Genomic DNA, 18,211 nt, shown 5'->3' with positions numbered 1-18,211 from the left:
GTCAGTATCTTTTTGGTAAGCACCCCTTTTTTACAGTTAATGGTATTGTCCAAACTAAAAGATGGACCACTCCATTATCGAAATTTAGCAGGGTAAAGGTTAAAGGTATTTAGAAAGTATATAAACCTGTGCATTTTCGAAAGTTCTTTTAAAGCTCTAAACTGAACAAAAAAATCCTGATCATACAGTTTCACTGCACGTAAAATTTAATTTAAAGACAGAAAGCAGGGAATGTATTGATTTATGTACTTACAAAATATAACCAAAAATGAAGATTGAAATTTCATTGAAAGGTATTTGCTACCATAAACTTTATACCAGTATTTTGTTGTTGTTTCTACTTTTTTTCATTTTCATCTTTTTTAAATTCTATTATTATTTTTATTATTTTCTGTTTTAATTATTTATTTTTATACCAGTATTTTGTTGTTGTTTCTACTTTTTTTCATTTTCATCTTTTTTAAATTCTATTATTATTTTTATTATTTTCTGTTTTAATTATTTATTTTTCATATATTTATTTATTTATTCATTTATTTTATTTATTTATTTGGTGGGCGTAATCATAGTCACTAGATGTTCTAAATACAGTAACTAAGGTAGCTGCTTTACTAAAACATCAGATATAAATCAGTGAGCAGGCACAGAAATACTTCTAAATAAGGCAAGGACACATGGAGAAACATTTATCTTATTCGTTTCGTCCTTAAACAATTACTTCACATAAAGCTAATATAACTGGTAAACTATCCGAGTTACATTTTATTTGACAAGAAGAAATGCATACACGTTTAAGTTAAAATAAACGGTTTGATAGTCAAACACTATCATCTGTGGTTATCGTCGGTGGTTATCGTTTGGCTATGTTACAAGCGGCACACGACCAAAAAAAATCTGGATTTTTTTTCGTACGAAGACCTGGTATAAATACTGTTACAATTACGTCAGTTTTTTAAAGTAAAGTACTTGTCGTCTGCTGGTGTTGGAAAAAACTGCAACTCGAAAAATGTGCATTTGAAGTTTTAAAAGAGAACACTTAATTATGTTAAAACTTTAAAAAAAAATACTATATACAAAAAAATTGTTGCTTTTGAAAAAAAAAAGAAAATTAGAAAATATTAGAAAATGGATAAAGTCAATTATTGTTGGATATTACTTGTTCTATGTTGCCTGTTTTCGGAGGCAAGGACACAACACAATGTGATTCGATTTACTACAGATGAGATTAAGGAGATTGTCGACACTCATAACGATCTCAGGAGATCTATCTATAATGCTGCAAATATGAGGGAACTGGTAGGAATTATTCCGTTTTCTTATTCATCTCATTTATAAATTTTCAGAATTCTTATTCCGAAAATATTCTCATTAACATATAATGCTGCAAATATGGGGGACCCGGTAGGAATTGTTCAAATTACTTAATCATCTCACTTACAAAATTTCTGAATTTTTATTCTGTTAATATTCTCATTAAAATATAATGCTGCAGTTATTAGGGAACCAGTAGGAATTATTCAGTTTTCTTATTCACCCCACTCATAAAAATATATGAGATTCTTATTCAGTCAATATTATCTCCAATTAATATAAGGCAACTGGTATGACATTGTCCAATTACCTTATTCATCTCCGTCAATATTATAACCAGTATAAACTGGTTCAGGTATGAGAGAATTTGGTAAAACATTATTCAATTTTCTTATTCACCTCATTCATAAATTCTAAAATTCTTATTCCGTTATTATTATGTGCATTAATCTACAATGTTCAAAGCACACTTTTAGTCACCTGGTAATTATTCTCTATTTTCGTATTCATCAAACTTTAGTTTTTCTTATTCAATCAATCTATCTTCAAGCTGCGATCTGAAAGAATAAAAGAACTGGTAGGAGTTATTCAATTACGTTACACAGAGAATCAAGTATTCATCTCCTTTCCAACGTACACAGGAATGTATATATTTATTATTTAAATCAGTATCATTTTTACTATATTTCTATGTTAAACCTACTTTCTTGACATGATTTTGTCTGAATTATTCTACATTTTCGTTGACAATGTACTGGTTGCTTCAAATTTCACATTTAAATAATTCATTTTTCTTTTTTGATTTCCTTATGCTATTGTCATCTTTCTTATAAAATTGTCATGATTTATTTGACAAGAATTATACCGTCTTATTCAAACGATCATTTTTTTCTTTTCGAATTTTAATACCAACTTTCTTATGCTGAACATGAGGAAGCTTGTAGAAATAATTTGTATTCATTCCTTATTCACGTAATTCAATATTTTGTTAAATCGCACATCATTATAATAATACCGTCCGGGTCGTGTGTTTGACCCAGCTCTCGTGTATTGCATTTGTCTAACGTACATTGAATTCTTACAAGCACGCTACTGTGCCATATTTGTCTCATACCAGGCTGCATGCTTTAGTTTACTTTTGGCAGCATGTATATAAAAACATAAACATGTTCGTGAAATACAGCCTTTAAGTTGAAGAACAGGGGTAATTAAAAATGCATATAAAATTTAAAAATCTTTGAATTTCTTTGTAACATTTCAGTTGGTCAAAATTATCATTTGAAACTCTATTCACATGCACATGAATGCAAGTTTTACAGCTGCGGTTGTATCGAATTCATTCGTTTGCAATTGCAAATAATAATAAAAAAACAAGTGATTAAGTGAATTATCGGTTGTATAAAAAGACACGTACTGCGTTAATCTCGCAGTAAACAAACCGAACTACTCTCCATCGATTTCATAAAACTTGTTGATTGCGGTTTTAAAAAATGGAAATATGATCATGAGGAAGCACTTCATATACAGTGTACGTAAGAGCGACATAAAGTACACATTTAATACCATCTGTTTGTTAGACATATTGTAATTCTAATGTGTCCTAAAGGTACATGAGTTTGCATGTTTTTGTTGCAGTGCATGGCATGGATATAATTGGCTTGTGTACAAGTTTCACTCTGAATTAAACTAAACCACTTTTCTGCTGATACGGATTGAAACGAAAAGTCTTAATGGATTGACGTTTTATACTATATGCATGTCGCGGGACCACTTCGTCAAAGATTAGTTCTACATTATCTGATAAAAAATTGAAAAACTGCCTTTTTTTAGCTGAACAGAGGCCATATAGTTATTATATGGGAAATACTCCACTCTAGCCTATATTTATGTACATTATGATTAGATATGAAGATATCATCTATCTAACACTGTACTTTCCTATCATACTTAACTACTGACATAAATTTATATGTTCAGTAATTACTTCTTTTTAGCATATTTGAATGATTAATTTATTTATCAGATGCTCCGCTACTGTATGATTACTTATTAAGGCGATTATAAATTCACATGGACTTTGATATTAAGAATGTAAATCATAGTAATTTTTGGCTAAACATTAAACATTTTAGAAAAAGAGCTACCGCGCTAAAACATCAAAGGATTTTACACCGCGGGATATGTTGACTTACCTATTTTTTCAGTTATGTTTGTTCGCTTATTGCAGTATTTGCCTATCGGGTTTTAGCTTAAGTAAATACTAAATAATACACAATGACCGAGGCAGACTGTGCTTCATGCATTTTGTTGCTCGTGCGACCGGAAGTAATCTCACAATGTGTTCGCAAAACATATCACGGAAGCCGAGAAAAAATAGATCATTGTGATGAGATTACTTGTACTATCTACAATAAGGCCAAATACAACATGCTTCCATCCTCCCTTAAAAAAACAAGCAAGCAAGCAAAAAAACAAAACAAAACACTCACACACATAGACGTGCGCGAGCACACATAAAGGAAAGGGGTCGGTACGATTGTTAGACATCGTTCGTTAGTTTAAAGCAAAGCATTGTTCATATGTGCGTTGTCATTCAAGTGGTCCTTTTGTATATCTGTTAAAGCAAAAATCGGTTCTTCTTGTTCTTAGTTTCCTTCAATGTGAGCCTAGCACATTGAATTTAAAATCTACCTTTTTGTGGAAAAAGTGTAGTCATTGTGTTAAACGGGCAGTGCCAGTTTGATCACCCGAATCATTTTTTTTTATTATTTAAGGATTATTTCACAAGAAATGTTACTTTAGTAGAAATTGTAAATCGGTCTGATCGTATGTCGGTCGTGGTCACGCTTGAACTGTTTAGCTAGCTCTGGATGTTGTAAGGAATGATAAATGACGTCTAATATTTTTATTTAAAATATGTTTTGTTAAAACAAGTCAGCATTTGTATGCGCATTTTATGACACGCACTGTTCTTTATTTAAATAAAAATTTCGTTTTGTTTTTATAGACAGAGAGTGACATAATTTTTTTCTGGTGCCGGATGATGCATTCATTTCTTCGACCATGGTTACAGTTTTTGTTACAGTTTTAGGGGGATAAAAAACTACATTCGACATACGGATGGCAACCTTACTTAAAACAACAATTCGATCTTGACGTGGCTCGGGGAGATAACGATAAGGGACCAGGTCCACCCAGTCGCAGAGACCCCTGTTATATCATATATGGCAGTTGTTTGTGATTCCTGTTGTTTTGTTTTTTTAATAAAATGTTAGTAATGATTCCGAACTTTTGTATGAATTGCCAATTGAAACTTTTTGAACTATGTCACTTGTATATTAATTAATGTAATATTGCAGGCTTTTATACAAAGATCTTCGGTTTCTTCTTTTGCACACGGTGCCGTTCTATATTTGCTTTTGTTGTGCATATTTAACTAAGACAGAAATGCACAATTCATGTGCATGTATTCTCTATAAATTATGCACTTAACCAAAATAAACATACAGCTCGCATGTTGAGGCCATACTGTAATAAAAGTTATTCCTTTTTCCTGTGTAAACTTAAAGTTTTTCTATAATATATATAAATAAAAAGACTTGGTTCCTTCAAACGTCTGAGGTATGTTTACGAGAAAAACATATCAGTACTAAATAGGTTACAGTTAATCAGGAAAAAGCTAGAATATATATATAATACTTGAAGCATATATCATTTTTCGGAATGTTATATTTTCCCATGGTCTAATATTATACGATTCTACCCATAAACGCGTATAATTTAATTTTGGCTCGTGAAACATGTGCAAGTTGAAATATATATACAGTGTCTCGTCCCGATTTACTGTGTTCAATTTTCTACTCTAAGAAGGGGCGCACCAGGCCAATTAATTATCAGATGTTCCATATATATCCTACCGAAGCACACCATATTAATCAGCTTTAACCAATAAAAATGCCATTAAATCTCTTTATAAAAAAGCCAACAACATCTGTTCCTTCTTTCCCTAAACTGACTGCTGCCATGCACTCAATAGCAAAAGAAGACCAGAAAACCAACTATTATTACAAATCAATGTTTAAAGAAACTCTTTAAGTAAGTGGACCAAAATGTGCAAATAATGATTATACTGCAGTTTCTTTTGATCATACACTTGTGCGCATTCTAGCAAGATCCTGGTGAAATTACGAAAGCCAAAGGAAGTTTTTGTAAATTACTTTTATCAGAGCACCAACCAGAGGTCATAATCATGTGCTACTTGTTTTAAGAAAGTGATAAAAGGCTAACCTTTGGACCAGAAATTGTGTTTTGACCGAGTAGAGAGGTTAAAAGTCTTTTACGGTCGGGCAGCTGTCTAACGCTGTTTGCTTTCGTTGGCGTATCAGTTTACAAATTGTGATTTGATTCCGTCACAACTCATGAATACCACATTTTTTCTTTTACATTACATTTTAAGTCACAACACTGCAGTTTAGGTATTGAAGAGACTTTCCAAGTTTTAATGGCGGAGGATGACCCATCATATACCTTTTGGTAATTATTTTAGACCTGGTCAAGTCAGGACATGAAAGGAATTCAACCAGGAACATATGATTCAAAATGTCTACATCACCACTTGGTCCATGAGACCAATATGAATATCATATGAGATTTCTATTTCATTGAAGTACAGTCGTTTAACCTTTAGCCTGCTAAATTTCTAAAATAGACTGGTCTATCATTCAGTTAGAGCAGTACCATTTATTATTCAAACGGGTGTTCACTGAAAATCTACTGACTGAAGATCATGATCACGGAAGTGCAGGCTGATCTTGGTCTGCACTGGTCGCAAAGGCAAAATCACTTGCCGGCAGCATGCTAAGGGCTAAAGGCTTATTTCATATCGGTAGAGTATTGTACAGTTCCCAATACAATACATGGAAAATGAATTTTGTAAACTTTTCTAGTCTGAGATCGATTGATTTAATAAATATTCCACAAAGATGAACATTTTATTTTCTCTTTAACGATTAATTTTGCTTAATTCTATCATTCTTATGTCACTGTTGGAAGATATACTTTGTTTGTATACCGGTAGTGTTACCAATCATTTTGTCTTGTCAGTTTTATGCCGCAACGGAAACTTTAGGCTATATTATAAATTTCTAGACTTGAATGGTAGAGGAAGAGCCCAGGTTCACTCCTGAGGATATTTCAGGCACGAGCAGGCACGTTGGAAGAACCATTTACCTTTCTTGTGCCAGCAAGCCTGGCTTTATCCAGTTTTTATTTCAGATTTGAAAACATAACGTAGAATTTAAGAATAAGTATTTGCCCCTCCTTGAGACTTACTTCACGGCTGTATTTAATGATTTAGAAGCAAACATCTTTCGAAGGATCAATAACATTCAGACATTTTTAATTACAATACTTAATATTAAGAGTGGTCTTAATTAATGGGGAAATTGAAAGATTAATGATTTAAGGAAAACGCAAATATGCCCTGTATTTGCCACACAGGCTGGGCATTTAAATTGTGTGAAATGTGAACTTATTCGTATTTGAACAAAAATGTCGCATTTGATGTCTAATTTGAACTTTCTGACAGGCATACAGAAAATTAAAATGCCCGGAATGTTTAATTGCTTGGACAAATATTGATAGTGTTATGAATATAAATTTATTTTTAATTGACATTTCTTATTCAAACAAATTTATCCAAAAATGATCTTAAATTATTTCGGTAAGGAATGAAACGTTTGGAATAATTGTATTGAATTACAAGGGGGCAGCATTTAAAGGAACTTGCCCTCAGATTTGAATAAAAATAATACTTTACTGTGGTATTAAACTAAAGTAAAAGGTAATCCCAATGTGTTTAACTGAGTTTTGTATGTTACGCATGTAATATGTTACGCATGTAATCCGTAAATTTGAAGTTTAAAGTAAAAATGATTAATTACATCTTAAATTTAGCATTACATAATATCAATCTGATAAAAATTCATTTCCTATTAAAGTTACGCATTTAGGAAGATCGAGAACTTTAGTCAGATTGACATAATATCATGTCTCAACTGACATTGATTTATAAGCATAAATACTCCACATATTTTTTTCTTTTATTTCAATTCTTTTTTATATTTTATGGTTACAAGTGGAGATTAACTCCTTTAAACGTAACAGATAATAAACCAGTGGCCTATATATCAAGAATATTTTAGGTCAGGTAGGGTCTAATTGATGAGAGGAAGTGTACGTATGTAGGGATACACAGTCATTCGGTAAACAGAAAGTCAATTACGGAACTTAACTTCTTGACGTACTACTTTTGAATTGACATTTATTACATTGTTCAGTTAATCCTTAATATTCTTAATGGCCTTTCCATTTAGATTGAATACAAAAGGAAACATACATTTAACCTTTCGAAGTATGTCACTGTTTATGATACAGATAGATTTTAATTAAGAAAGTGGCATCTTTTTAAACACCTATTCATCTCGGCATAATTTTTTTATATATCTCACGCGATGAGATATCAAATTGTATATCACGTTGTATATATAATGCTATTATCAAAATGAACATCGTGACTTTAGCGTTGCTGGTCATTGTACAACTGTTTACAAGATTGAAAGTATGACCTTTGAAGAAATAATTGAGTGCACATGTCCTCTTACATCAGTACTTGTTAAGTTGATGTATATACATTATACCTTGCACATATCATGTGTACCAAGTTTTGTGTCCATTTACCACATAACTGTTTGTTCAACTGACCAAACCCATTTAGTAATTTAACTAACATCGGAATATAGAAATTCTAAAGTATCTACAATATCGTTTAGCGAGCTAAATGCACTTTTTGCCTAAGCAATCATACACTTTGACTTAGACAACATATGCAGTCACGCGTCACGTGATTGATCTTGTAAACTACTGCAACTTGCACTTTTGTCACAATAAGTGCGTTTTCTCGGGTTTTAGTCACACCGACGCATTTTAACCCTTTCCTGCTAAATTTCTATAATTAGCTTGTCCATCTTTCAATTTGGACTGTACCATTAACTTAAAAGGGGTGCTTACCAAAAAGATACTGACTGAATGGCAAACAGTGCAGATCATGATCAGACTGCACGGATGTACAGGCTGGTCATGATCTACACTGGTCGCAAAGACAGAATTAATCGTGTCCAGCATGGTTAGCGTTAAGGCCATTTTATGACTTCCTTGCTTTAATGGTGGAAGAAAACTTGAGCTTTATACCATACATTGACGGAAACCTGACCTTACGCAAGCCAGCTTGATAACTTCGTTTTGAGAAAACATTTATTTTTGGATTTAAACCCACGGAGGTGATTGATTTGAAGGTATTCCAGGTTAGCGAACTTAACCACTTATTACCGGTTATTGTCCTAAATACAACTAACAGAACATCAAGTTAACGTGAGCACATACTTTTCTAAATAAATTGCGAATATTGTTTTTCAAGAACTGTTCTACAAATGAATGAACATGTAAGTATGAATTAAGAAAAAAACAGGCGTCGATCATTTCAAATGATTCTAAAAACCGTGAAATTGCACAATTAAGCTACATTAGAATTAATTGATATAGATGCAGTAAAAAACTGAACAGAGAAAATCTTAAAATTAAACACCATTTAACGACACATGCGCACAACCATCAAAGGAATCACCGTATGTCGAAAATTGATCACTTTCTTGTTTTGTTTTAATTAAATGTTTAGATTTAACTGATTTCGACTTTGAATGATTTGTCTTCTTCAAGCTAGACTTAAGTTAGGTTAGCAATTTTTGTTGCAATCAACATAGAGCTCGTACTTCTCAGTTGAAGATACGATCGGTCTGGTATATTTTTCATACAGATAAATGGAATGTTGCGGATTTCTGTTCACCGGCCATTGGTTGTCCGAAATTGGTCCAGCATGTTATCTGTAATAAGCTCAACATCGCCCCATATTGGTCCAACATCACGTTTATTTTGTACCCACCTTCGACTAAACATTGGTCCAACATCATAATTATTTGTAATATATCCTACGTCGGCGAATATTGGTCCAGCATGTCAGTAATATGCTCAGCGTGGCGCCATATTGGTCCAACATCATGTTTGGTTTGTACCAGCCTTCGACTAAACATTGGTCCAGCATCATATCTGTAAAACATCCTATGTCGGCGGATATTGGTCCAGTATAATGTCTTTCATATGCCCACTGTTGTCCCAATAAGGCCTAAGCCACCATTAAATAATTTGGTCAGTGGATTTGTTTTGAACAGGATGGATTTGCATCGATGGTTTTTTAACCTGGGTTCCTTACAAGTATGAATTTGTTCTCCTCAATGAATCACAGGTGCTTGATGAAAGACCTGAGCCAATTATTAAACACGGAAAAACATAAGCCTCGTTCGGAATTCGAATCTTTGACTTCATGGGGAAGTCCGGGCGACTTTAGAAAATGAATTTAGAATTTCATATAACGCAGATACATTTTAGGATATTCGCCTAATAGATTTTTCGAATGCATATGCAAAATGTTTTCACTTGTTTCAAAAATAGAAAATTATTGTTATCTTTACATATACGATGATTATGACATGTGTTATACATCGCATTTCGACCTTGAATGAACAATTTACACAAATAGCATGTTATGACAAACTGCATACTGTGCTCGTAGCGAAAGGTGCATCCGATACATCATTTAAAGTCTTGAATTAAATTACAGTCTTTTAAATATTATGAGGTATGCTTAAATGATGTCTTCCTGCCTCCTTCTTGTCCTCAAACAGCCCGTCCGAATAACCCAGTTAACAGAGTTAACACTTACCCTGCTAACTTTCTATAATGATCTTGTCCGTCTTTCAATTTGGACAGTACCATTAACTGTTTAAAAGGGGTGCTTACCAAAATGATACTGACTGAATGGCGAAAAGTGCAGATCAAGATCAGACTGCACAGATGTGCAGGCTGATCGTGATCTACACTGGTCGCAAAGGCAGAAACAATCGTGTCCATCATGATAAGGGTTTATGTGACTTTCGGGTGGGAGGCCTTAAGTTTGGATTCCAAACTATATATATGCTGTTGATGATGATTGATTGAAGAAAATACGTGTGAGATAATTCTTCCTTCGGCAACACGTTGTCAATGTTTTATGAAGAACAATTTAAGACTGACTAAGAGTCCTGGGTTAACTCACCGCCATTCATAAGAGGCATAACGTAGTTTTAAAGGTGATAAACCCACTTGGCAAAGTTTGTATGATTTTAAACTTATTTTATATTCTTTGATTATTTATGAAAAGTTTGGGATGATATCTGCAGTTAAGTCCATGTTGCGCCTTTCCGGCTTTGAATGTGGAGGAGGACCTAGTGTTCCCATCCATACATTATTTCATGGGCTTATGATATTATGCAAGGATGTTCATCTGATGAAAATCCGCGACCTTTACAAAAAAAAGCATTTTGGTTGCTTCGTCTAAGCGAATTCGACACTTATGAGATTCGAACCCTCGCAAGTTTCAGTCAGGGACCTAAACCACCACAGCGGCCTCACAGACAGTCTCATATTTTAATATCCTTCTTTCGTTTCAAAACATTCTAAAAACTCAGGCTGTGTTTATAAAACTGTACTTTTGTCATGTTTTTATGACAAGTTGGCATTTTCGCAAGTAATCACTTCCGGCCTTAAATTGGACAAATTTAAATTAAATTAAGCTGTCTTTACAAACACATCATAATGAGAAAACTATTTTATTTCAAATATTCATTTGTATTCAAGCAATGCTACGTAACGTCATGTATATTTTAAGATTATATGGAACGTGGGAGCTATAAAAAAGTTATAAATATATATGTGTGTGTACCTTAATAGTCAAAAGAAAAGTTTTATTAACCGCCTATTCGGTAAAAAAAAGTTTGTCGAAAAATAAATTTGAATAAATAGTCTCTAAACAGTCCATCACCAGAAAACTACACATCTTATTATTTTCAAAACAACATGCACTCCTGTCGAGTTATGTTTTAGGAATGTAATGGTATCGAAAACTTCAGCAAACCCTTTCTCGGCAAATTAGCGTTCACATGCTCGGTTATAAGCAATTTTCTTTACATTCTTTAAATGTCATTTGTTTGCAACCGTATTTTTTGTCAACATACTTCTTCAGAAAATCTTTACATACGTATGTTACAATTAGTTCTCCAAATTTTGTTCAATTTTACCCTCGACAAGAAAGAACTAAGGGAGATAATACATATGTTATCAAAAGGACACTACGAATATCTTATTTCTATTCTCACTTTTCTTTAGCTAAGTGCCGAAAAGTGAAGCTGACCTATCTGATGACAAGCTGAATAAATTTCCTTGGTCATTTTCAACGTATACACCGGTTTTTATTAGAAGCTCACTGACCTATTTAGTAACAAAAACTTTTTAGACTGTACCGCTATGTTTAATCGCATTTTACAGAAGTCTTTTGAATGTTGACAGTCTTGAACAAACGTCTGCACATGCAACATGATAAATGCACGTTTTGCTAGATATATCAAAGGCAGCCGATCGTTTAATGTCATCCTGTTACTATATGATAGAAACCATTTAACATGTTCATGCATTGTAATTTGTCATTTTTGCACAAGTTTCATATTTCGCGCAAAATTTATTGTATGAGAATGTTAAAATGAGGAAACAAACATTTCAAACTTGAAGTATTATATCTCATACTATAGGCAATAGCCACGACTTACAGATCCTAGTAGCATCATTTGACTCATGTCTTTAAAGCCGAAAAGGCGCCAAATATGGATTTATCTGCAAATAACCCAGAACCAGCACGAAACAAGAGTATGTTGTGTGTTTTGGTCCTACGGCATTTTTAGATACTTAGTTTAACGTTTTGAAAGTAGAATTGTAAAATTCTTTTTTTTTCTTTTTCATATATTCGCACTCTGCCAATGTTTTTACTTTTATGCTATATATCGTTGGAATTAAAATTACTGACATGACAATAGGGTGGGTTTTCTATGTAATCGCATATTGCGTGTTAATTCGGTACTTGTGTTATACATTGTTATGAAACACACTGTACATTTGCCTATGAATGTGTAGTAATTGTATTCATATACAATATGTCTTGAATGCTGATAAAACTATTAATCCCAACAAAATGTTGGTCAGTAACCTGCCGCTATGATTATTATGTTTTATGCTATTTTAATTGTACGAAACAATTATGACAGTCAGTTAATTTATTAATTGTATGGGCAAATTCTCCACATGTTTCGTGTGGAGCACGAATCACCTTTGACGTTTTAGAGACAATACAACACACCCCTGATTCGAACCAGTTACTTGTTGAGGTAAAATTGTAACAAGTAACAAGCTTATAATTGCTGAGGTAATTTTCTAACAAAATACTAAAAATAATCCCTTTTGGAAACCCATATTCCACCAAGTAAGTTTGAACATTTTTTGTAGTATTTCAGTGGGTTCTCCGTGCTGTGCTCTACCCAGCAGGCTGTGTACGTTTCTGCACGCGTCATTTGATATGTTCAGCTGTTTTTTATGCTAGGTCATATATAAAAGCAAATTGTGGTTTATATTATTGTCCTTTAACAACCGTAAATCGTAAAAGCTATTAGGAAAAAAGACGTTTATTGATAATAAAATTATTCATTTAAAACGAGCTGAGGGGCAGCCTCCCGTGAAGACTGATTAACATCTTTTTATATCAATTTAAAAGAGGTACTTTCTGTATTAACGGCAGAATCTAGGTCAGCTGCCAGATTCTGCTTTCGGCACTGCGCTTTTTAAGATAATATATATTGCACAAATATAATGCTGTGAAACTGCCAGGCACCGTTTTAACGATGTGTTTATATCAAAGTAAGTTATTTAAAACCTGTCATACTGGCCTATAATTGCCATGTCATTTCGGCCCTCTTAAATAAAGTTAGAGCATGCATTATCCTTTGTACATAAAATCCACCTACAAGATATTTTGTTAACAACAATTTAAAACAACTTAATAATACGTTTTCCTTGTATGGACATCATAAAATGATTAAGTAACATTGAGACAAAATTGTCTGTAGACATAGCATTTTGGAACCAAATTTGTGCAGGAGGGATGATGACTTTTCACCCCCACTCCAACGCCAACTGCTAACATTTACTTGTAATAAGATAAACCTAAGTTAACTGACTGTCATTACATGATTAAAACGAGCCAATAACCCTGCAAAGGAGATGTTCTCGATTGTTTTATATTTTAGTTCAGTATTTTATATTACTGTGTGTTTGAGCACTAGCAAACCTGTTTGTTTTTCTCTCAAAAAGAAATACTTTCAAGATTTGTAGGAGAATGGGATTATAGAGAAGTTTATGACATAATCCAGATATATACAAAACTTCGGTAGTAAAAACGAGAGGACGGTATAGAAATATAATGAGCCGCACCATGAGAAAACCAACATAGTGCATTTGCGACCAGCATGGATCCAGACCAGCCCGCGCATCCGCGAAGTCTGGTCAGGATCCATACTGTTCGCTAACGGTTTCTCTAATTGCAATGTTTGAAATTGAACAGTATGGATCCTGACCAGACTGCGCGGATGCGCAGGCTGTTCTTGGTCCATGCTGGTCGCAAATGCACTATGTTGGTTTTCTCATGGTGCGGCTCATTATTATTTCCTACATAAGAATGATGCGGCCTATGCATACATACATTCTAAGTGTCAAACGGTTTCTCCAAATGTGAAACGCTATTGCCGTAGTAAAACTTATTTAGACAGACATAAGTCGTTAGAAATCTTACTTCTATTTACGTTCATAGAGATGATTGTTGGTGTCATGGTGGTTTATAGACACGTTCCTTAAGATTTTAAGGTAATCAAGTCCTTCTAAGTATACTTTATGTAGTTGAACATAATATATAGACATTCATGACTTTGCATGTCACGCATCCAGAATATTTGTTTTATCTAATTTAAGTTTAATGCATTTTACACGTTCATTGAATTCATGTGACAACCGCTCTCTAATTAAATTCTGAGTACTAGAGTCCGTTTTCATTTGTTTTATGAATTTCCATCTGTCCTGCTTCAATTCAATTCTGCTACAAAGAATTACGGTTGCACACGAGTATTTTAAATGAAAACAAGGGAAAGAGATATAAACATTTCTTTTGCAACTTTTTTACTTTGTACTTTTAAAAGCATGTAATGTAAGTAAATTTCACATTGCAAAGCTTTGTCCTAGATAGGAAACACTACCAGTTGATCTTTCTTTACTCCACAGCCAATATACCAATGAGTCTTTAAGAAGATAGCGAACAGCATGAGGGGATGAAACACAGTGACATGGACCGCCGGATGCGCAGGGGCATGGTTCTGAATTTCCATATTGCTGGAGCCTGCAATATGCCACTAATGTGTGTTGGTTTTCCCATGGCACGGCTCAAATGTACCCAGCAGAACTAATAACACGGACTGTTTCTGCTTACTGTACATGTAAGGTTACATCAAATCAAATATAGATCTATAAGAAGACACGTTGTCATTGATTAAATATGGTATTTCGCTTCTTATCTTTCTGTCTGCGAAATGGTATTATGGTGTGAGAAAGAGAATTTAAAACGTTCGTCTACAAAACCTTATGAAGCAAAAATGATAAACTACTCGGTGTTTTAACAGCTTATATCCAGCGGATATTTGAACTCTTTTTAAGCATTGATTATGAACATTTATGCTCTCATGCAGTGTAATGGCCCCACGTCTCCATGCACTACCAATCAACAATATGTAACAATAGTTATGGTGTACAGTTTGGCATCTATGACAAAGTTGGATATGCCCAACTACCTTCATTAATTTTATCACATACAATAGTGTAAACACAGGTTATGAATACGAAATGTTGCATTTGTTGACATCTACACCATAAGTTTAACATGCAGCATTCAAACTAATCAATCTCCCACTTAAGACATATTAGATTAAATCATCCCCTTTAGTATATATAATTTACTATTCAGTTTTTTTAAAAGAAAATACCCCTATAACGATCCTTTAGTAACATAATATATGTGAATGGAGATTTAGATCAGTAAATGATGATCCTGATAACACTTATATCACATTATAAATTAAAAACTGGCTTGTTTCATTGATACAAAGATAACGTTAACGATAGATAGCCTCTCCGCCTATTTACACCACGGCCTTTTTATAGGGTACGTATTGAATTTCTCCCTAATTATTTTTTTTTTGCAACGCTCAAAACGGACCGATATGAATGCTAAGGGACAGATAATATCCTCGCTGTAGAATTTTGTTTTGTCGATTTAATTGCGATAAATTCAAATGATATTGGCCCGCTAAAGACTCTTTTATGCACCTACAAAGTAGGATTAAAGGACTTTGTCATCATTTAGTATCTAATTAACATCTTCTACTTGACTTTGGCAAAGTTACCGCGGTATTTGTACGCTTTAGAAGTGTGTCTTCTGACTTTTCGAAACCTTTGCATAGTTGTGTCCTGCCATGCACGAATCTGTTTGTTTATAAACAAAGTGCAAAGGTGTACTTAGATTACCTTTTTTACGTTTATGTTCAAATTCAGAATAATATCTAAACTACAAAGTCTACTGACGATAATCTAATAGAATTGTAGACGCTTTATATATCGAAATAACCTGAGGAATGGCCTGTTTCTTATGTTCCCCTGACTTCAGGAAAGACTTTAATACGTGCGTTTATGGTTCTTTAGTGTTTATATATATATACGAGCATTCTGTTTTTTCTTAATATCATGCATTTTGTGACCATTGCGTAAATTAAAGTTTCACCTGGCGGGTATAATTTTTATTTGCACTGTCTTGTGGCTTTGGAACATGGTAAGAGTGAGGTTTGGTGATTTAAACTCCACAGTGGTCTCTTGTCACTAGGTGGTACCCATAGTGTTTGTTCTGTCCATCGTGTGTAATTGTTTTATTTATTCTATTTATTCTTGTGTAAATGTGTTCTTAATTATCATGTTGTCATGACGGGATATATCGTAAACTGTGTTGTTATGGCAGACAGTCGTATATATATTATTTGGCCAGTATGTATTAAAATATGCACATATATGTACTCAAAACTTCTCAATGTAACAAACATTATGGAAGATTTAAATGTAAATGATCTCAACAGAAGAATGGCATGTGATGAACAATTTTCAAAGTCTTTTAGGACACATGTATAAAAGCTAATTTACAATATTAAGATTACTTTTGAAAACGACTGCTGAATAAACTTGAAAATGACGTGTGGGACTGTAAGTTATGGAGACTGGTAAGTGCCACCTAAAATTGTCAAAATGGTTTATATCACGATTCTCAGTTGTATGATCTATAGCTCTTTGATTCATGGTATACATTAGATATTTGATCTCTAATGACCGTAACAAAGTGTCAGAAAGACAGATGCAATCTGACTATTTTCCAACTTAACTGCATTGATGGCCAGATGAATAAAAACAATATATCTGTGACAAATAAAATCTGTAAAAAGATCCTTTGGAAGCAAAGAATGCTACCAAGAAGAATAATAGCAGACTCGGTTTAATTGAGTCTGTTCATGAGAAGTAATGAAATGTGCAACACCTCTCACGCCCCCTAGCACCGGTGATATCATTATGACAGTTTTGTATGAAAAGCTTGATGACCTATAATACAGCGTATATAAAACACTGTATACGACACTTAAAACGTCGTCCATTTCCCATCACTAGTATATATTATTCTTGCATATACATTTATAAAAACAACAGAATTTATACAATTAAATTTTAAAGACATTTTAAGACAGAATCATGATAAAGAAATCTTATATATAATGGCATTAACAATAACATTGCAAGAGTAAAACTTGAGCAGTAAGTGCTAATTAGTTGTCAAATTTGATGCAGAATTACAAAAAGTATAAAAACAAAGAACTGTCTAATGAAAGGCTACTCGACTATTTGAAACACTTCAACATAATAATACCGAACATTTTCAAGTGAGCAAGCTTAAGACCTACACAAAAGCAAACCCCAGAGGGACCTACTACCACGTACACATCAGATATATGTATTAGTATTTCCAGTTAAAGTCATTTACGTAAGACATTGTAGACTTGTACTATTGAGACAAAGAAACAAAAAACAACAACACACAAACCGTGTCATTAAATATTTACCCATTATGAAATGTACAAACTATCAGCACGCCTTATGAGAAATAGCAGCCAGTTTTTGCAACCTCTTCCCGCATGTCTTAAACCATAATTAAACACAATGTTACCAGTATTCAAACGAGAAGTATCCACCACTGAAAATCTACACCATGTATTAGCATTAGCAATACATCTTAATTGCTTAATGAAAATTGACTCCCAACCCATGCCACCAGGGAGTTACCTTTCAGTCCCAAAGTTAAACGGAATAGCTCTGTTCTGAATGGCTCCAATGCATGAGAAATTTCTTGTTCTCCAAATATCCGTCCGGATATACCAGTGTCTTCCGTTGTCGATTGTTTAAAGCGCATCATGCTGCCTATAAACTCTTACCCAGGTGCCCGCCTTTAACATTTCCTGCTTGCATGGGCATCTCGGATCTTCTTCCACCATCAAAAGATGAAAAAATCGCTTTATGACCTAACTTGTGCCGAAGTGGCTCTAGTTTTCCCATCCATATGTTTTTAAAGTGTTATCAAGTTCCTATGTACCTGTCTAAATAATTGTCGATCGCTTTGTTGAGACGGTTACAATACAATGGTCTCGTAGCTATGTTCCCATTGCTATTTAAATCATTTATACCGAAGTTCAGCGAAAAAAAATGCTTCTCTTGAAAATAAAAGATCACGGTTCTCTAA

General features: G+C 33.6%; 1 protein-coding gene across 4 annotated transcripts in view; it reads left to right on the top strand.

Moving 5' to 3' along the window:
• The first annotated feature begins 205 nt into the window (after positions 1-205).
• LOC128555276 (uncharacterized) overlaps positions 206-18,211 on the top strand; it is a 61,212-nt gene continuing 43,206 nt past the window's right edge. For 3 of the 4 annotated variants that reach the window (XM_053537189.1, XM_053537191.1, XM_053537190.1), the window contains exon 1: positions 207-1,296. In XM_053537189.1, coding sequence (XP_053393164.1) covers positions 1,126-1,296 — 171 coding nt within the window. In that variant the 5' untranslated portion in view covers positions 207-1,125. Of the gene's footprint in view, positions 1,297-18,211 lie in introns of all 4 variants that reach the window. The other variant, XM_053537188.1, reaches the window with a different exon arrangement.

The sequence above is a fragment of the Mercenaria mercenaria genome, chromosome 2 (assembly GCF_021730395.1).
Source record: "Mercenaria mercenaria strain notata chromosome 2, MADL_Memer_1, whole genome shotgun sequence".
Classification (NCBI taxonomy): Eukaryota; Metazoa; Mollusca; class Bivalvia; order Venerida; family Veneridae; genus Mercenaria; species Mercenaria mercenaria.
This window is presented reverse-complemented; position numbering and strand designations above follow the sequence as displayed.